Source organism: Muscardinus avellanarius (assembly GCF_963383645.1).
Source record: "Muscardinus avellanarius genome assembly, chromosome: 5".
NCBI lineage: Eukaryota > Metazoa > Chordata > Mammalia > Rodentia > Gliridae > Muscardinus > Muscardinus avellanarius.
In genome coordinates this window covers 139526220-139547174 of record NC_137790.1, presented here as the reverse complement: position 1 = coordinate 139547174, position 20955 = coordinate 139526220, and the positions used below count along the sequence as shown (strand labels likewise).

The following is a 20955-nucleotide window of genomic DNA, read 5'->3' as shown; positions in this document are numbered from 1 at the left end:
GGAGACCGTGGTTTAAGCAACAAGCCTGTGTAGCCCATGACTTCACCTGGCCCTGCCAACCGCCAATGGCACGGCTGGCCTCCCAGCCCTTTACAAAGGCCTCCTGGCCTCCTCGGAGAGGTTGTGGTCTGCCCAAGGACACAGCCAAGTAAGACCCACAGCTGACCTCGGAACGCATGTCCCGTGCAGCGTCCAGTTCTTCCTGCCTCTGCTTTGCCCTGGATCCGCCAAACCTGGTGAGCAGGCAGGGCAAGGCTCCTGAGCCTTCTGCCCAGATGAGGAAAGTGAAGGACCAGAGAAGAAAAAGAAAACACCGGCAGTAAACACTCTCCATTTACTTGTTTCTTTTGGTACTGGGTATTAGACTCAGCGGCATTTTACCTCCAAGCTACACCTCCAAGCTCTTTTTATTTATTTGGAAACAGGGTCTTGCTAAGTTGCCGAGGCTGTCCTTGAACCTACGCTCCTCCTGTCTCAGCCTCCCAAGTGCTGGGTTTACAGAGCTGCCCAGCTGCACCTGGCTAGCACTACCTTCATCATATCCCCACTCCTCCTCCTAGACTGGTCCCAGGGACACTCTGAACCCAGATGCTCCTCCCAGCTGGAGAGTCAGCTTGCCGACCTCGCAGCTGAGTGGGGCTCCGCGGGAGGCGAGCAGAAAGTACCTGGACACACCTGGTCTCCCCTCTGGACTTTGTCCCTCTTATTAAAGCCCCGCTGGGGAGGAGCAGCCTGAATGGTTTCCCCATGTGGAGGAGGGTGGCTCTGAGCCTGGCAGAGGCCCAGCCCAGTCCTGCCTGGGCCAGGCTGGGTGCAGAGCTAGGAAGGGGCTTGCCAAGTCCTACCCTTCAGGTGCGGTTCTGGGGAGCCTCAAAGGAAGCGCCACCCAGCGCTGAACTCAGATATGGAGTGCTAAGACACCCAACTGGTACCCAGGTGGCTGGCAAGGGCTTTGGGCGATGCTGGATGTAAAATAAAAATAGTAGCTAGTATTTGTTAAACCTTAACTATGAAGCCGGGCGTGGTGGCACGCTTGTAATCCTAACGTTTAGGAGGCTGAGACAGGAGGATCACGGTTGGCAGACAGCCTCGGCTACTTAGTGAGGCCCTTTGCAACTCAGTGAGACCCTGTTTCAAAATAAAGTATAAAAAGTAGGGCTGAGGATGTAGCTCGGAGGTAGAATGCCCCTGAGTTCCATCCCCAGTACTGAAAACAACAACAACAAAAATCTTAACTATGTGCCAACACATACACAAACACACCCCGCGCTCAGAGCTAGGGAGCGGCGAGCTCAACCCAGCGAAGTCCCTCATCCCCACACTGCATCATCTCAGCCTCTCTGACCAGAAGACGCGTGGACCACACCATCCTGGGGCGATCCAGGAGCAAGCGCCAGTGGACGCGGATCCAGCTTGAGACCCTGGCCTGGAACCCCTTCCCCCACGTCCCCGACACCCCGCAGTGGAATCGCCGGGTTCAGAAGCCCGCGTGGCCCCGCCTCTAGCTCCGCCCACCCGGGCTCCGCGGTCACGCCGCGCGCGTGCGCAGAGGCGCCGCGCCCACGGCGCATGCGCAGCGGCCCCTACCGCGGTATATTAGGGCGACAGCGGTCGCGGCCTGAGGCTGCTCGCGGACAAGGGCGACGGTACGAGTGGACCTCGCCGGGTTGCGCGCCTGCTGCCGCCGCTGCCGACTGTCCCGCGCAGGTGAGGGCCCGCGCTCGGGGCGGCGCCGGCCGCGGGGACACTGCGCGTCCAGCCGGCGACCCTGAGACCCCTCCCCCGCCGGCCCGGCCCCCGCGCCCGGGGTCAGCGTCCATCCTCCAGGCCCCCGGCCGCCGCGCGTCCCCGACGGCCTCTCCTCGACATTCCACCCCGGGATCCCCTTCTCCGCCCCCCACCCCAGTTATCCTCGAGCCCTGGCCCCCGGGTCCACCTGTGACCCCATCCCCCAAGCCACCTCCTTCCCCCAGAGCCGGCCCCGCGATTTTAGAGCCCGGTCCCTGTCGGGGCGGCGCCAGGGCGCCTCCCCACACCCCTGCCCTTCTGGTGCCCCCTTCTTTCTCAGTTCTGCCAGCTCTGAGAACATGACCTCGGGGACCCGGGGCTTGGCCCGTCGCCTTCCCGGGCTGGGGGGGTGAGGAGCAGGAGGGCCTGAGTCCTCCCTGCCTGGATGGATGACGGCAGCTTCTCAAGTCCGGCTCCTTCACGGGGTGTGGGCTGAGGTCTTATCTGCATCTCCCTCAAGGAACTTCTGGCCTCCCAAACCTGTTCCTGACTTGTCCTCATCTTCCCGCCCCCGCAGTTATTGTTAGCATATACTGTACTTTCTAGAATTGCTATGCAGGTGCTTTTTTTTTTTTTTTTTTTTTTTTTTTTTTTTTTTTGCGGGCCTGGGGATGGAACCCAGAGACATTTGACCTCCGAGATACACCTCCTGCCCAATTTTTTATTCTTTATTTGGAAACAGGGTCTCACTGAGTTGCAGAGGGCCTCACTAAAGGGCCTCACTAAGCAGCTGAGGCTGTCCGGGAACCGCGATCCTCCAGTCTCAGCCTCCCGAATGCAGGGATTACAAGCGTGCGCCACCACGCCTGGCTTGCAGGTGCTTTTTATGAGGGGGAGGGGATACTGAGGACTGGCCCCAGGGACATTCTAACTCTGAGCACCCCCAGCCCTTTTGCTTTTTATTTTGAGGAGGTTTTACTGAGTCACCAAGGCTGGCCTTGAACCTGCCTCCCAATTACTGGGATTACAGGCAATTTCTGTTACCATGCCTGCTGCAGGCACTTTTCTGTAGAACTGGAGAATGAAGAAGTTGGAGAGCTGGGTAGAGTACGGTCACCACTCCTTTTTTTTGAGTCCTACAACAGTGGTGTCCCTCGATATATCTGAGTGAAATGTGTTAGCATCCCAGGGTACCCTGGGTCTACACAGACACCTGAACCCAGAACCTGGCTGTGGCATTTGCCTGGTTGGTAACAAGTGTCGCCCATGGGCAGTCTTTCCACAGGAGCCAGCACTCGTCCCAGACATGGAGACTGTTGTCCGCCGCTGCCCATTCTTGTCGCGCGTCCCCCAGGCCTTTCTGCAGAAGGCGGGCAAATCCTTGTTGTTCTATGCCCAAAACTGCCCCAAGATGATGGAAGTGGGGGCCCAGCCAGCCCCTCGGGCCCTGTCCACTTCATCAACGTGCTGCCAGCAGATCAAAGACACCCCCCCGGCCAGTGAGAGTAAGTGTCGGCGATGACGCCGGTGGGGCGTCTGCCTTCATTGCTAGCTAGGAGTGTTGTCCACGGCTGGAGAGGGCTGCCCCGGGGCCTCCTCTGTGTGGACTTACCTCCTGTGACTGCTGCCCTGATCCCACAGGTGGGCGCTCAAGAGTCCCTGGCTTGAAGGGTGGGTTGGTGGCCGTGTTGAACATACAGGCTTCTGGATTGCCTGCCAGGGTCTGTTGGGGTTTTAGCGTCTCCTTAGAGCCTCGTGTGAATCTTCAGTTGGAGTGTTCTCTAGCTTTTTGCTTGATAAATGTTTGGCCCTTGGCTTTTAAAGTAGTGGGGAAAGCTGGGTGTGGTGGCGCACGCTTGTAATCCCAGCGCTTGGGAGGCTGAGACAGGAGGATCGCACAGGTTCGAAGCCAGCCTCGGCTACATAGTGAGGCTCTCAGCAACTTAGTGAGACCCTGTTTCCAAATAAAGTATAAAATAGGTTTGGGAATGTAGCCTGGAGGTAGAAAGTCCCTGGGTTCCATCCCCAGTACCACAATAAGGAAGGAAGGGAGGGAGGGAGGAAAAGGAAAGGAAGAAAGAAAAGAAGGAAAGAAGTGGGGGGAATTATTGTGGCAAAATGCACATAATATAAAATTTACCATTTAAGATCTTTTTTTGTGGTACTGGAGATGGAACCCAGGGGCATTTTACCTTTGAGACACACCCCCAGCCCTATTTTTTTATTCTTTATTTTGAAACGGTGTCTCACTAAGTTGTGGAGAGCCTAAGTAGCTGAGGCTGTCCCAAACCCGCATTCTTCCTAACGCAGCCTCCCAAGTACTAGGATTACGAGCGTGTGCCACCACGCCCGGCTCATTTAATCACTTTCTGAGTTCATCCATACTGTTGCGCAATCACCACCACCACCGTCTCCAGAACTTTCTTCGTCTTGCCCAGCTACACTCAGGCCTATTAACCATCAACTCCCGTTTCGCTTATCCTCGCTCCGGCGACCACCATTCTGCTTCCTGTCTCTCTCAGTCTTGACTCCTGGAGCTTCTCATCAGGTGGAGTCATATCATACCACTGGTGATTTTTCACTACATAGACTAATTTTGTGCCTACAGTTTTGTTTTGCTTTTTTTAGTTTTTCGGTACCAGGGATGGAACCCAGGGGTATTGTACTTCCAAGCGACACCCCCAGCCCTATTTTTTTTTTTTTTTTTTATTTGGAAACAGGGTCTCACTAAGTTGCTGAAAGCCTCACTAAGTAGCTGAGGCTGGCTTCGAACCCGTGTGATCCTCCTGTCTCAGCCTCCCAAGTGCGGGGATTACAGGCGTGTGCCACCACACCCGACTCACTAGCCCTATTTTTTTTTTTTTTTGGTGGTACTGGGGTTCCTGGAAGCCCTTCTATCTCCGGGCTACACTCCCAGACCTCTTTTTACATTTTTATTTGGAAACAGGGTCTCCTAAGCCAGCGCGCACGGCTAGCTTCGAACCTGCGCGATCCTCCTGTCTCTGCCTCCCAAGCGCGGGGATTACAAGCGTGCGCCACCACGCCCGGCTAGCCCTATTTTTTAGTCTTTTAAAAAAATGTTTTGAAACAGGGCCTCACTGAGTTGCAAAGGGCTTCGCTAAGTAGTTAAGGCTGTCCGTGCACCACGATCCTTGGGTCTCCAGCTAAGTAGCTGAGGCTGTCTGCAAACCACAATCCTTTGGTCTCCGCCTCCCAAATGCTGGTATTACAAGTGTGCGCCACCATGCCCGGCTTGTTTTGCTTTTAATAAAGAGACCAGAATTGTATTTGGTCTTGATCCTGTTCTGCCACAAGAGGAGGAAGCTTTTCAGATTCCACTTAATCCCAGAGAACATTCACCTTAGGTGTGTTCTCCAGGTGTGAACTTGTAAGAAAGGAATGTTTTGCTTCTTGTTTTTGTTTTTTTGTTCTTTAAGTAGGAAGGACTTACTCCTTTGTAGAATTCACTTGCAGGAGTTGGCTCTTTTTTTAAAAAAAAAAAAAAAGAAATTTGCAATGGTGATATTTTGAGTCATGACACTTTTCTTTTTTCTAGACTTTCTCTAATCAATATGCATTACTTTCATATTGAAATTAACTTTGAAATAACTTCTCTGACATTCCTTTGTGGGAAATTTTAACAAGAACGGTGTTAAGAGACCCTCTCAAGTTGTAGAAAGACTAGCCGTTCTCACAGGCGTGTTCCAGGAGGAGGATGAAAGACTTTTCAAGGAAGGCACAATTACTCAAGGGGGAGGAGAGCCATTGCCACTAGGAGCAAACTTGCCAGCCTGCGGGCCGAGTCGGCAGTCTTCTTGGGTTGGTTTAGATGAGCAGCCGAGTGAGGTATACGACGCTGACCTACCCAGGGTTTTATTTTAGGACCTCAGTTTTTAGTCTAATTTCTGTCTTCTTCCTCCTCCTCTTCTTCCTCTTCTTAGAGAGAGCTAGAGGGTTGAATCCAGGGACGCTCTACCAGCGAGCTATGTCCCAGCCCTTTTTATTTCTTATCAAGACAGAGTGTTACTAAATTGATGAGGTTGGCCTGGAAATTATGATCCTCCTGCCTCGGCCTCCTCAGTAGCTGGGCTTGCGATATGCACTACTGTGCCTGGCAAGTCCAGTTTCTTTTGTTTAGAAGAAAACCAGTAGTTTTTGTTTTGTTTTTGCAGGTCTGGTGATGGACCCCAGGGGCATTCAACCTCCGAGCTACACCCCCTGCCCTATTTTTTATTCTTTTTTTTTGGTGGTACTGGGGGTGGAACCCAGAGGCTTTCTACCTTTGGCTCCCAGATCTTTTTTATATTTTATTTGGAAACAGGGTCTCACTAAGTTGCTGAGAGCCTCACTAAGTAGCTGAGGCTGGGTTCGAGCCTGCGCGATCCTCCTGTCTCAGCCTCCCAAGCGCGGGGATTACAAGCGTGCGTCACCACGCCTGGCTTTTTTATTCTTTATTTTGAAACAGGGTCTCACTAAGTTGTGGAGGGCCTCACTAAATAGCTGATCCTCTTGTCTCGGCCTCCTGAATGCTGGGATGACAAGCGTGCCCACCGTGCAGGGCTGAAAACCAGTAGTTTTTATGTTAAGCAACAGCAAACTTCTGTATCAAGAATCTATTTAGAAAATAATTAGCAGAGAAAAAATTGTATGAATACTCCGAGTTACCTTAGAGCAAGTTCTCATCCTGAATATGCGCAGTGTGCAGAGGGCAGGGAGGACGCGAGTCAGCCAACTCGGGACCAGCTGTCTAAAAGCAGGAGACGGGGCGTTTGGGGCTTCTCTGGAGGGGTGCGGGGCCTCCGCGGCAGCTGGGCTTGCAGTGACCCTTCACAGGAGTGCAGGTCCCGCGGGCGCGGGAGGGAGCCGACCAGCAGGACCTAGGGAGGGCGTGCGTCTGCCTTTCCCGAGGTGTGGGTGGGTAAGTGTCAAGCCTGTCTCTGGGCACTCGGAGAACGGTTGGCGGCCCTCTCGTGCCACCAGCACTGATGCCACGTGTGTGCATTTCTTCCCAGAAGATAAATCTGCCGAAGCCAAGGACCCGCGGGAGCCTGACAGGTCCCAGCAGACTCTCGACGGCACGCCGCTTCCGGCGGGGCACCCGGCACCTGCCCCGAGCCAGGGCGCCGCGAGCAAGTGCCCCTTCCTGGCCGCACAGATGAGCCAGGGCGGCAGCAGCGTCTTCCGCAAAGCCAGCCCGGCGCTGCAGGAGGACGTGCAGGAGATGCACGCCGTGAGGAAAGGTACGGAGAGCCGCCGGGCGGGCTGGGGCGCGCCTCCCCTCTGAGGGCCCAGGAGGAAGGCCCTTGAGCCAGCCAGCCAGAGGGCCGTCTTGCAGAACATGGGCTTTCTACCTGGTGAGTGTGTAGGATGTGATCAGGGTAACTGAAACCAGCCTCCGCCCAGGCTGCGGTGCTGTGCTGTTTCCCTTGGGCTTCCCCACCATTGGGCAGGATAAAAGAGGGAGGCAGAGGTGCTGCTGCAGTCAGTGCCGGCCCCGGTCCCACGGATGGTCATCGAGCCGCAACTCTAACCCAGCCCAGCTCCAGCCCCTCCCCCTCTGGCAGAAAGATGCCCATATCTAAATTGTTTTCTGTGAAAAAAATAGCGATTAGGCTGGGTGGTGGAACGGGTGGCGTGGGGAAAGCACGGCTGCCAGCTGGGAGGCTGCGGACGCTAACGCTCCTTAAAGCCGCGCCGCTCTGGATTCGGCATTTCAGTGACCCTCAAGTGGCACCTCAGACGTGCACATAGGACGAACTCTGGTGGTCATTAGCTCTGTGTGTGACCTAAGCCGGGAGGCACCGTGAGCTCACCGTCGAGTGCGGGCCCATTCATCCTCCCGCCTCTTGTTGCAGAGGTGGCCCAAGCCTCGGGGAAGCCCGGTGTAACGGGTGTGAAGACGGGTGACGGGGATCCGAACGCACTGCTGAAGAACTTCCAGGACATCATGCGGAAGCAGAGGCCGGAAAGAGTGTCTCATCTCCTGCAAGATAACTTGCCAAAGTGTAAGTCTCGCTGCCTAGGTCACGCGGACCTGAGGTTGAGCCTGACAGCGGGCCCTTGCTCGAGCAGTAGGCGCCCTTCCCAGACACTGTTGCGGCTGGCCTTCTCTCAGTACCGCCACCCACAAGCCGGGCAGCGATCCACAGCCTCCTTCACCCTCACAGATGGGGACATCGAGCAATCTGAGTCTTCTGTGTGAAGCGGCCAAGCCAGACTTGAGCTCAGGTCTGCCGTTTGCAAACCCAGACACGCTTCCTGCCGTCTAACCGTCCACCTCTTGTTCATTTCCAGCGGTTTCTACTTTTCAATATGATCGTTTCTTTGAGAAGAAAATTGATGAGAAGAAAAGTGACCACACCTATCGAGTTTTTAAAACTGTGAACCGGAGGGCGCACATCTTCCCCATGGCGGACGACTACTCGGACTCCCTCGTCACCAAGAAGCAGGTGTCAGTCTGGTGCAGCAACGACTACCTCGGGATGAGCCGCCACCCGCGGGTGTGCGGGGCAGTTGTGTAAGTCGCCTCTTGGGTGTGCGGGGCAGTTGTGCAAGTCGCCTCTCGGGTGTGCGGGGCAGTTGTGCAAGTCGCCTTTGGTTCTCAGAGGTCGCTGGCATTAGTTGGCGAGACGTGGATGATTCTTGTGGGTGGGATCTTTTACGGGGAGGATCCTCTGCACTAAAAGCAGAGTGCTACTCTTAGCCTTTGAAAATATCTGCAAGCCTGGCGTGGTGGTACAGGACTTGGGAGGCTGGGACAGGAGGATCACAGTTCACAGCCAGCCTCAGCAACTTAGCAGGACCCTCTGCAACTTAGTGGGACTTTGTTTCAAAATGAAAAATAAAACAGGCCTGGCAGTGTAGCTCAGAGGTGGAATGCCTGGGTTCACTTTCCAGTAGCACACACGTACGCGCCCCCATGGACACACACGCACACCTGTAGGTTCCTAGTAGAGAAACCCTAATGTGCAGGTGGCTAGTGGAGCCCCTTGGTGTGTGCGGATTCAAGCTTGGGGAGGAGCCACGCTGACGTGCTTGTGAGTTCACTACCACAGGGAGTGTGCCTGCACAGACATCCTTGGTTGGGGCTGCAGGTGGAGGAAGGTAAACATAGGCACACCGGAGGGAACGCTCCTTTCCAAAGGTGCTTTGGAGGGGCAGGAGTTGGGAGGTAGAGAGTGGGTATGTCTGCGTGTCCTTTGGGAGGAGCGCCACGGCCAGGGATGCGTGAGAGTCCTGGCCGCGTCTCCAGAGGCTTACCAAAGCCTCCCTCCTGCAGCTTGGCCGCAGGGGCCTGTCCCACACCATGTGGCTGGTTTGTGGCCCCTCTAGGTTGGCTTACCCTTAACGTGACATGTTATTGGAAGGAACGATGTTTCCCAGAGAAAGGCCTCACAACAGTGAAGTCGGCTAACCCTGAGCACTGTTAGGTGGACGCACATGCTTGATGGTCGCAGAGGTGTGATCACCCCAATGCAGCACCTCTGCCTGGTCTGAAGTCGCTGAAACTTCCGACCCCACGTTTCACAGTGACAGCTTCCTGGGTCCTGGAAAGGAGATGATTCACATGGTGTTTAGAAGCCTGAGCCTCATATTTTGTCTGTTTTCTTTTGTTACTATTAACAGGGAGACTTTGAAACAACATGGTGCTGGGGCAGGTGGTACTAGAAATATTTCTGGAACGAGTAAGTTCCACGTGGAGCTGGAGCAGGAGCTGGCTGACCTGCATGGGAAGGATGCGGCGCTCCTGTTCTCCTCCTGCTTCGTGGCCAACGACTCCACCCTTTTCACTCTGGCCAGGATGATGCCGGGTGAGGACTCCAGCGCTGCAGCAAGGAAGGCCAAAACGCTTGTGAAAGTAGTGGGCTTAGCCGGGCACGAAGGTGCACGCCTGGGAGGCTGAGACAGAAGGGCCTCAGGTTCAAAGCCAGCCTACAGCGTAGTGAGACCGTTGGCAACTTAGACTTTATTTCCAAATACAGAAATAAAATAGGGCTGGGTGCAGCTCAGAGGTAAACTGCCCCTGGTTTCCATTCTTAGCACCACAAAAAATAAGCAAATAAAAATAATAAATATAAAAATTATAGGAAATAACATAGGGCTGCAGGTGTGGCTCAGAGGAAGCATGCCCCCGGGTTCAGGCCCAGCCTCTCACTGCCTGGGAGCATTTCCTCCCGCTCACAGTGTGGTTTCCAGTGAGCAGGGACGCAGCGAAGACTGGACGTGCGAGGCCGGCGGCGGCAGACCGCCTCCGCGTGCCTGTGTTCTAAGAAGTCCCTTCGTAGACATCTCGCGATTGTTTTAGGTATCCCTTGGTTGAGCTTGGAGTGAGGCCTGAAGACTTAAAGACCTAGTGATAGCCCACCACAGGGCTGCTCCATACCTGGGACTGTCTCAAAGGAGAAGCAGTAGCCAGGTGTGGGACATGCCTGGAATACCAGCTAATTGGACAGGAGGATCGGAAGTTCTAGCCCTGCCTCGGCAACGCAGACCCTGTGTCAACATAAAGAATAAAAATATAGGGGTGTAGTTCAGAGGTAGAATGCCCCTGGGTTCCATCCCCAGTACTGCAGAGAAGGGAGTGGGAGGAGACACTCGTTATTAAGCCAGGAAAACCTGGCTTACAGCTTTTTTCTCTAGTGGGTGCTTTCGAGGCATTATTTTGAGGAGTCCGTTGTTTCTGTGTAGGAAATCATTTGTCTTTGATGCGGATGTCAATAAATAGCATTTTTCTCATTTTAGGCTGTGAGATTTACTCCGATTCTGGGAACCACGCCTCCATGATCCAAGGGATTCGGAACAGCCGAGTGCCAAAGTACATCTTCCGCCACAACGATGTGAACCATCTCAGAGAGCTGCTGCAGCGCTCGGACCCCTCCGTCCCCAAGATCGTCGCCTTTGAGACCGTCCACTCAATGGATGGTAAGTCTCCACGGGCAAGCGCGAGACCCGTGATGAAGACCTAGGCGGGCCTCTCTGCAGAGCGGTGTCGGGGGCTAGGAATCTAGCTCTGCAGTAGAGCGTGCACAAGGCCTAGGTTTGGTCTCCAGCCCCCAAAAGGGGGTAGGGATTGTTTATGCATCTTATTTTCTTCTCATTTTCTCCTGGGATTCCATAATTGGTAGACATTGTATAGACTTGGTGGATGTGTATTTTCTACTTTGACTTTCAAACTACCCTAGAAATTGGAAGTTCGTTTTCTTTCCAATGTCAGTAATGATACCTTGAGCCTGGCATGGTGGTGCACACTTGTAATCCCAGTACTTGGGAGGCTGAGACAGGAGGATCTGAGTTCTCAGTCGGCCTTAGCTTCTTAGTGAGGCCCTTCACAGCTTAGTGAAACCATGTTTCAAAGTAATAAGAAAATCAGGCTGGAGGTGTAGCTCAGAATGCCCTGGGTTGTTCAGTCTCCATCAACACACACACACACACACACACACACACACACACACACACACAGTGAAATCAAAGTAAAAATCAATTTAGTGAAAATTAAAAATTAAAACAGCTGAAGGTGTAGCTCAGAGGTAGAAGGCCAGTGGGTTTGTTCCTCAGTACCAAACAAACAGGACAAGCAAGCCGACACCGAGTCTCAGAGCGTAAGCTGCTTTGTTGTGACTGAGCGGACAGACCCCTCCGAGGTCAGCTCTTCAGGGCCCGCGGTCTCCCGCAGGCGCCGTGTGTCCACTGGAGGAGCTGTGCGACGTGGCCCACGAGTTCGGAGCGATCACCTTTGTGGACGAGGTCCATGCCGTGGGGCTGTACGGGGCTCGAGGTGGAGGGATTGGCGATCGAGACGGCGTCATGCCAAAAATGGACATCATTTCTGGAACGCTCGGTACGTGCCCTCCGCACCGACACTAAGCCACACGGCCTCGCTGGGCCAGGGGCCAGCTCTTAGCGGTGGGATAGCACGGAAAGCCGGCCGCGCCCTGGGGAGTCGCTGGCCCAGTGAGCGGAAGCCCAGTTTAGCAGAGTCCCTCAGGGCAGCGAGGTTCCCAGACTCCAAGCCAAGCATGACAGAAATGTCACCTCTGCCTTTTGAGCTCATTCCGAACAGTCTTGGCTCTAACATGGGATGGCAAGACCTTTGTTCTCTGTGCCTCTGATTGTGCTTCTAAACTCAAGTAAGAAAGGGTTCTAGGACTCCTCTGCTGGAGCCGGAGCTAGGCCCAGGTGTCATGCAGCGCTCACCTCCCACCTTCCTTGGGAGCCCTGCCGCCCGGCTCCTGCCCGGCCACTCGCTCCAGGCCGCCCTGCTCCCGCCCGGCCACTCGCTCCAGGCCGCCCTGCTCCCGCCCGGCCACTCGCTCCAGGCTGTCCATCCGGCTCCAGCCCAGAAACTCACTCCTGCCTCGGGACCTGGGGCGGGGTTAGCCGTCCACCCTTGAGCTTCCTCAGGGACACCCCGAGGCTATAGCAGACCCGCTTCAGGTGCTTGTGGAGAAAGTCAGCAGGTGCCTGTGAACTGTTATGGGTCCTGTGAGACAGTCCTGGGGTGCAGACACTGAGGGCGTTTTTAAGCCTTGTAAGTGCGCCGAGGCCCGGTAGCCCGGTAGCCCCGGCAGCGCGGTGTCTGGCAGCAGTGGACGGCAGTGAGCCCTGGGAAAGGCTCTGCCGCTCCTTCTCCCAAGGCGCTGACTCCCAGTGTGGCTCCTTGGCCCAGTGGTTGAGAGGAGGCAGAACCCGACGGAGGGACTCCCAAAGGGATTTGGAACTGCCCGGCCTCTTGTGGTTTAGCAGAAGTGGGGATTACAGGGCACGGCGCTAAGATCTCTGAGAGCTCTTCTGAACTCCTAATCCTGCAACACGAATGAGAGCTGATCCCACAGAGGACTTGAGGTGGGGCGGAGGGCCGGGCCAGCCCTGGCAGGTTCTGCGGTGTTCACCCGGCAGGTGCTCATGGACAGAGGCCACCTGTTACAGTTGTGCCGTGGCAGGCGGGCAGGCGGCGTCCACAGTGGGGATGGGAAGGGTGCACACCTGGGCGGGGGCCACGACAGCGCCATCCCTGTGAGGAGAGGCGGGCGTGTCGACCGGCCCCAGGCTGCCGGCCGCTCTGGAGGCCTCTGAGCTTGGCCCTGCGCCTCTGGCAAGACCCTCTCCCCAGCATTGCTCGGCTTGGCCTTCTTGAACACGGGTGGGCCTTCTGCCACTCTGTCAGTCTGGGGACAAAGAGGAGGGATGGAGACAGATGCTCTGGCCGCACGGCCCCTTGCTGCCACACGGTCAGGAGAGGCCTGACACTCGCCTCTCCTCCCAGGCAAGGCCTTCGGCTGCGTCGGGGGCTACATCGCCAGCACGCGCTCCCTGGTGGACACCGTGCGCTCCTATGCGGCCGGCTTCATCTTCACCACCTCCCTGCCGCCCATGCTGCTGGCCGGGGCCTTGGAGTCCGTGCGGGTCCTGAAGAGCGCCGAGGGCCGCGCTCTCCGCCGCCAGCACCAGCGCAGCGTGAAGCTCCTGCGGCAGATGCTCATGGACGCCGGCCTCCCGGTCGTCCACTGCCCCAGCCACATCATCCCTGTGCGGGTATGGCCCGGGCGCGGCTGCCTTCGCTCTGAGCGGAGCTTCCTTTTCCCAGGCGTTAACCTTAGGAAACAGAACTGGCTCCTGGAAAGCTCCAGAAGCCCGAGCATGGCCAGCTGTGAAGTCCAGCTTTCTGCTTAGTAAATTTCAACACGGGGCTTGCCCCTCCCACCACAAATGGCCAGCCCCGGCAGTGTCTCCTTGAGTTAGTGAAGGGAGCGGAGCCTTGCCTCCAGGGCGAGGCCGGTGAGGAGAGCACCGCTCTGCAGTGCCTGGGAGGGCCGGATCCCTTCCCACCCGCCTCCCCTGCTGCCGACCTCCCTGCACAGAGCCAGCTCCCAACCCGGCCTCGGCCTGCAGCCCACCGTGTCCCGCCTTCCGCTTCAACCTTAGGTGGCCAGCGCTGCGAAGAACACGGAAGTCTGTGACGAGCTGATGAGCAGACACAGCATCTACGTCCAGGCCATCAACTACCCCACCGTACCCCGGGGCGAGGAGCTCCTGCGCATCGCCCCCACCCCCCACCACACGCCGCAGATGATGAGCTACTTCCTGGGTGAGCCGCTGTCCTCCAGGACGCACCAAGCGCTGGGCGTGTCTGTCCTTGTGAGATGTGTCCCTTATTCAAGTAGTGAAGAATGCCCGCAGGTGGTTAAAACTCCAAGACTTACTCTTTTGGTACTGGGGATAGGACCCAGAGGCATTCTACCTTTAAGCTATATCCTCAGCCCTTGATTTTGAAACAGAGCCTCGCTAAGTTGCTGAGGCTGGCCTCAAACCTGTCATCCTCCTGTGTCAGCCTCCCAAGTACTGGGATTTCAAGTGTGTGCCACCGTGCCCATCTCCTAAAAGATTATTAACTGCGTCACTTACAAGAGTGCAGCGTCCTTTGGGAGTGCTGAGGAGCCCGGTTGGCCGGGGTTCCACTCCACCTGCGTGGGGGAGCACAGCAGAGGCTGTGCGCAGAGGCCTCCGGAGGCCCAGATGGCCCTGGCCAAAGCCCAGCTCATCTCTGCGAGGCTTTCCCTATATCCCTGACCCTGGGCAGTGGCTCAGCCCGCCGTCATGAGGGCGGTCGCTCAGCTTGGTGTTCAGTCCCCGGTTCTGGTTGCTACCGCCCACCCCCATGGCCAACCCGAAAGCACAGGCTGAGGGGCCCCCCTGGGGTGGCCCCGCTTCCTGACCGGCCTGGTATTCTGCTGACAAATGCTTAATCTTTGCACATCTTGTAATCCCAGCTACTTGGGAGGCTGTAGGAAGATCACAAGTTCAGGGCCGGCCTGAGCAACTTAGTAAGACCTTGTCCCAAAATAAATTTTTTTCCTTTTGTACTGGGGATTGAACCCAAGGGAACTCCACCTCTGAGCTATACCCCCAACTCTATTTAATTTTTTATTTTGAAACAGGGTCTCATTAGGTTACAAAGGGCATTGCTAAATTGCCAAGGCTGACCTCAAACTTACAGTCCTCCTGTCTCTTCCTCTCAAGTACTGGGATTACACGCGTTTGCACTACACTTTCAAAGTAAAATTTAGAAAAGGCTGGGGTGTAGCTCAGTGGCAGAGCCCTTGCCTAGCATGAAAAGCCCTGAGTTCAGTGTTCAGTCCCCAGCACCATAAAAGAACCAACTTACGCTTGTAATGCAATACTTGGGAGGCTGGACAGGAGGATTGCAGATCTGTGGTTCAGCTACTTAGTGAGGCTCTCCACAACTTACTGAAACCCTGTTTCAAAAATTAAGAATAAAAAAACAGGGCTAGGGTGTAGCTTGAAGGTAGAATGCCCCTGGGTTCAATTCCCATGCTGGAAAGATTAAAGAAAAACATCTCAATGGTTGGTTGGTTCTTGTTTTGTGCCTTGGTGTCAGCCTTGTGTGTCTAAGCCTACACCCTACCACTGCGCTACACCCCGAACCCCAGAAATGCTCGAGCTAACTGCGAGTGGACGCTGAGGCAGCCTCTTCCCTGGAGGTTTGGGAAGGAAGGCCCAGCTCTGGGAGTTGTTTTTCCATTGATTGATTGATTGATTGTACTGGGGATTGAACCCAGGGGGATTCTACCTCCAAGCTCCATCCCCAGGACTTTTTTTTTTTTTAATTTTGAACCACATCTTGCTAGATTGCTGAGGCTGGCCGCGAACCTGCGGTCCCCGTCTCAGCCTCCTGAATACTGGGATTGCAGGCGCGCGCCACGCCCGGCTGCCATTTATGACCGGTAGCCCTCCGCGCAGAGCTACCGCATTTTGTTTATGGGCCAGTTGAGTGGTTCCACTGCTTGTTTTGAGTAGGCGAGTCTTTGCACGCAGGCAGGCTCCTGGTCTTGGGCAGATGCTCTGTAACCCTTGACTCTCTCCCGCAGAGAACCTGCTGGCCACCTGGAAGCGAGTGGGGCTGGAGCTGAGGCCACACTCCTCGGCAGAGTGCAACTTCTGCAGGAGGCCGCTGCATTTTGAGGTGATGAGCGAAAGAGAGAAGGCCTACTTCTCAGGCATGAGCAAGCTGGTGTCTGCCCAGGCCTAGAGCGGCATGCCGCCCGGCCCCGCCATGATCGCAGCCGGGCGGTCTCCAGAACCGTCTTTATATGTGTGTTAAATTATATTAAATCTTAATCTATAGTAAAAACATAGTCCCGAAATAAATTCTTGTGTAAGTGTGATAGGAGTTTCTGCTATTGGCTACTGAATCAAAAAGAAGACGGGGGAGTGCTAGAGATTAACCGCGGGCATTCGGCCTTCGAACTAGACCCTGAGCCCTTTTGAATGAATGAACGAATAATTTATTATTATTATTATTATTATTATTACTACTACTACTACTTGGTGGTACTGGGGTTCCTGGAAACCCTTCTACCTCTGGGCTACACTCCCAGACCTATTTTTATATTTTTATTTGGAAACAGGGTCTCTTAAGCCAGCAAGGGTGGCTTCGAACCTGCGCGATCCTCCTGTCCGCCTCCCAAGTGCAGGGATTACAAGGGTGCGCCACCACGCCCGGCTTTATTTTTTATTCTTAATTTTGAAACAAGGTCTCACTAAGTTACGGAGGGCCTAAGTAGCTGAGGCTGGCCATGAACCTGCGATCCTCCTGTCTCGGCCTCCCGCGTACTGGGATTACAAGCCTGCGTCACCACTCCCAGCTTTCCAGAAACAATTGGAACTCCAGGAGGAGAGACCTGAGATGACAGGTCTGGGAGCTGGTGTACTGCTGTGGGTCTGTCTGCTTTTCACGGGACCCCTCAGAAGTACTGGAGGTGGCGAGGCCTGGCGGCGCACGCTCGTAATCCCAGCATCGGGCGGTTGAAACAGGAGGGTCTCGCTTCCCGGACAGCCTCAGCTACTTAGGTTCTTTGCAACTCAGTGAAACTCTGTTTCAAAATAAAGAATAAAAAGTCGGGCTGGGGTGTAGTTCGGATAGAATGCCCCTGGGCTCCATCCCCAGTGTCACGAGAAAGGGGAGGCTGGGCAGAAGAAGACGGGTGAGCCAAAGGAGAAGTGAGCAGCTGGAGGCAGCGAGGACCCGCCTCCCTCCAGGGAAGGGCAGCAGCCTCCCCTCTGCGCAGACCGGAGAGCCCTGCTGAGCCCTGGGCCCAGCAGATGATGCTGCTCAGGCGGGCCCCTGGTGGAAATCCGGCCACCTCAGAACCAGAGGCCCTTCCCGCTCAGGAAACAGGGCCTTTCCCTTTGCACTCCAGGCCGGGACCACCCGTCACCTCTTGTTCCTCCGTTGGATTGGGTGTTTCCACCCACATGCTGGGAGGACCTGCTCTTCCATAGAAGATGGAGCCAGCAGGGCCTGAGGGCACCTGCCCTGCCCCCTTGCTTCTTTTTTTTTTTTATACTGCAGATGAAACGCAGGGGCTTTCTACCTCCAGGTACACTCCCAGACCTATTTTCTATTTTATTTGGAAACAGGGTCTCACTAGTTGCCGAGAGCCTCACTAAGTAGCTGAGGCTAGCTTTGAACCTGTGCGATCCTCCTGTCTCCGCCTCCCAAGCGCGGGGATTACAAGCGTCTGCCACTGCACCGGGCTCGCTTCTTGGGGCCTTAACAACAAAGGAGGGAAGCCTCTGCAGGAAGTAGATGGGATGTGGACTGCTTAGGAAACCAAAGTTTGAGCCCAGCCTGATGGCGCTCGCCTGTCATCCCAGTACTCGGGAGGCCGAGACAGGAGGATCGCAGGTCTGAAACCAGCCTCTGCGACTTAGGCCCTCAGCAACGTAGCAAGATCCTAAATTAGGACTAGGGGTATAGCTTGGAGGGAGAGTGCCCCTGGGTTCAATGGTTCAATCCCCAGCATCTCACACACACACACACACACACACACACACACACACACACACACACAGAAAAGTTTGTCTTTTATAAAATGTCTAGTATAGCTGGACTTTTGGCGCATGTTTATAATCCCAGCATTTGGGAGGCTGAGACAGGAGGATTGTGCAGGTTCGAAGCCAGCCTCAGCTACTTAGTGAGACCCTGGCTGGGGTTATCACTCAGAGGTAGAATGCCCCTGGATTCCATCCCCAGTACCTCAAAGAAATAAAAAAAAGTCTAGTATTGAGCTACAATGTTGTGAAAAGTTCTCCAAGAATATATATATGTGTATATATATATATATATATTCTTACATATTATATGTTCTTAAAATTCTTATATAATTCTAATAAAATTATATATGATTATAAACAATTTTATAAGATTACGAACTTATAATTCTTATATAATTCTTATAAAATTTTTATATTCTTATATATTCTTTAAGTAAATATATACATATATGTATATATAATGCAGTACTGGGGATGGAACCCAGGGGCATTCTACCTCCGAGTTACATCCCCAGCCCTAATTTTTTTTTTTTCTTTTTTCTTTTGGTGGTACTGGGGATGGAACCCAGGGCCTTCTACCTCCAGGCTACACTCCCAGACCTATTTTATATTTTTTATTTGGAAACAGGGTCTCTTAAGCCAGCGGAGGCTGGCTTCGAACCTGCGCGATCCTCCTGTCTCAGCCTCCCAAATGCAGGGATTACAAGTGTGCGCCACCACGCCTGGCTCCTCCTAGAATATTTAAAAGCCCAAGAGGACATCAAGTAAAGGGCCAAGGGAGTATGTTAAGATCTTGGTAGAAAAGCCAGGCATGGTGGCGCACGCTTGTAATCCCCGATCCTACCACAGCCCCCAGGATTCGTCTGCAAAGTGACACTCTGAATTACGAGCCCCCTGAACCCCCAGGAGCAGGTGGGCAGGAGACAGGGTTCTACCAGGACTTGCACATCACGGGCTCCTTGTTTGGGAAACAGGCGGGTTGTGCTTCCCACAAGCCGAGCAGCACCTCCCTGGGCACCTTCCTGTTCCTGCTCCCTGTGGTCTGCACAGCTGCTCCCCAGGACTTCCCCAAGGCTCCGCTGGGCGAAAGCTTTCTCTAGTTTCTTTTCTCCCCAGCAGCTAAGGCAGCTGGACCGCTGAGGGCCCACACAGGGCTTCTGACTCACAGTTCACAGACCCTCTCTCTGTTTCTGATCTGAGCAGATAACGGGGACACCATGGTAGGAGCCCCTGTGCCCAAGTCAGAGAGAGGAAGGTGAAGCTGGACGTGGTGGCGCACACTTGTCATCCCAGCATTCGGGAGGCTGAGACAGGAGGATAGCAGTTTAAGGACAGCCTCAGATACTTAGGCCCTCTGCAACTCAGTGAGACCCTGTTTCAAAATAAAGAATAAAAAATAGGACTGAGGGTGTTGCTTGGAGGTAGAAAGCCCCTGGGTTCCATCCCCAGTACCACAAAAATAAAAATAATAAATAATAAAAAGTAGAACTGGAGTGTAGCTCGGAGGTACAATGCCCCTGGGTTCTATCTCCAGTACCACCAAAAAAAAAAAAAAAAAGAGGAAGGTGGCCTGTTTCCTTCACAAGCACACCCTGGAGGTAGTGGGGTGGTGGGTAGTGGGGGGACGAGTCACACATAGTTCTTCCTACAACCCGGTGTGACGTTAACTGTCTGTGGCTGGCTCCAACCCTCCGCCCAGAGGCCCCAAGTGGCCACAAGCCCCACACTGGCCTGGGCCAGCCAAATGGATTCTGGCTGATGGGTTCTTCTGCTATCCCAGGCCCCGGCTGGGTCAGGCCGTGTGGTTCTTCCCGGCTCCTCAGCGCTGGTTTGGCTGTGCTAAGGGTGTGGGCAGCCATTCCAGGTTTCTCCAAGGCACCAGGCCTTCCGCTACTCACATCTCCACGCCCGAGAATGTTTTCAGGAACATATACCCCAAGCCGCAGTCCCCAGCTGTGTCCTGAATCTACACTATACCAAAAATGGAACCTGAGAGGTGGAAGGAAGGAAGGAAGGCCCCACCTCTGCGGCTGGTGGTAGTTCAGCCAGGTGCCCTTTGGTGTCAGAACAGAGAGAGCCAGCAGGCACCCCTGGGTGGAAAGAGAGAGGGAAGGATCGTGAGCTCACCCTAGAGCCCTGCGGGGGCCTGCATCCCCAAGCCTCCTCCCCAGGCTACCCCAGCTCCTCCGCCCAGAATAGCTAGGCCGCCAGAGGGCGCTGTCGTCCCTCGCAACTCACCACAAATCCATGGCTTCTGCACCGCACACTTGGGAATGAACATTATCCTGGGCCCGCCCTTTCTCAAGACTTTGCTGGGGCCAGAAATGAGGCAGAGACTGAGACCAGCACTCGGGAAGGGTGTGGACCCGGCCTGGCTGGCCGGGCTGCCCCGCTCTTCTTGGGATGGCCGGGCAGGCACTCAGGGAGAGAGGGGAAGGGGCCGGAGCCCTGCCCTCGCTCTCTGGAAGGACCAAGACCACACGCCAGTGTGCGTCTTCAGGCTCCTCTGGAAAGATGCTCCGGGCAGCTGGCCTTTGTCCTGCAGGCCCCCGGTTCCCTCTATGGCCGTTTCTCCCAAACCACCTCTGGTTGGTGTTCACAGGACAGAGGCTGGGAGGACGCTCCCTTCTCTCCTCCCACCTGCACCACCTGCAGGGGGCTCAGGGGGCTGTTCAGTAGTATTCATTCTTTCTTTCATTTATTTGCTGTGGCACTGGGGGTGGAAGCCAGGGGCATTCTACCTCTGAGCCATACCCCCACCCCTATTTTTTATTTTTTTGGTGGTACTTCTACCTCCGGGCTACACTCCCAGACCTATTATTTATTTGTTTGTTTGTTTGTTTGTTTGTTTGTTTATTTACTGCGGGTCTGGGGATGGAACCCAGGGGCATTTGACCTCTGAGCTGCACCCCCTGCCCTATTTTTTATTCTTTTTTTTTTTTTTTGGTGGTACTGGGGTTCCTGGAAACCCTTCTTCCTCTGGGCTACACTCCCAGACCTACTTTATATATTTTTTTTATTTGGAGACAGGGTCTCTCGCGGCTGGCTTGGAACCTGCGCAATCTGCCTGTCTCCGCCTCCCAAGCGCCAAGCGCAGGGATTACAAGGGTGCGCCACCACCCCCGGCTTATTCTTTATTTTTGAAACAGGGTCTCACTGAGTTGCAGAGGGCCTCACTAAGTAGCTGAGGCTATCCGCAAACCGCGATCCTCCGGTCTCAGCCTCCCGAATGCTGGGATCACCAGCGTGCCCACCGCGCCGGCTTCCGTAGCATTCACTGAAGTCTGTTCTAGGCTGGGCGAGCCCGGCGGGCGGGGGCAAAGCAGGGGCTCTGCAGAGCAGGGCAGCGTGGGCTCCCAGGCTGCGGAGAGG

General features: G+C 54.8%; 1 protein-coding gene across 1 annotated transcript; it reads left to right on the top strand.

The window, feature by feature from the left end:
* Nucleotides 1-1569: 1569 nt before the first annotated feature.
* On the top strand, nucleotides 1570-15775 carry ALAS1 (5'-aminolevulinate synthase 1; the record flags this gene model as incomplete). The annotated part of the gene is made up of 11 exons (XM_080696334.1): nucleotides 1570-1666; nucleotides 3021-3233; nucleotides 6741-6968; nucleotides 7584-7733; nucleotides 8023-8245; nucleotides 9355-9539; nucleotides 10471-10650; nucleotides 11402-11566; nucleotides 12992-13260; nucleotides 13651-13813; nucleotides 15615-15775. The coding sequence occupies 11 exons, from the start codon at nucleotides 1570-1572 to the stop codon at nucleotides 15773-15775; spliced, it is 2034 nt and encodes a 677-aa protein (XP_080552460.1).
* Nucleotides 15776-20955: the final 5180 nt, after the last annotated feature.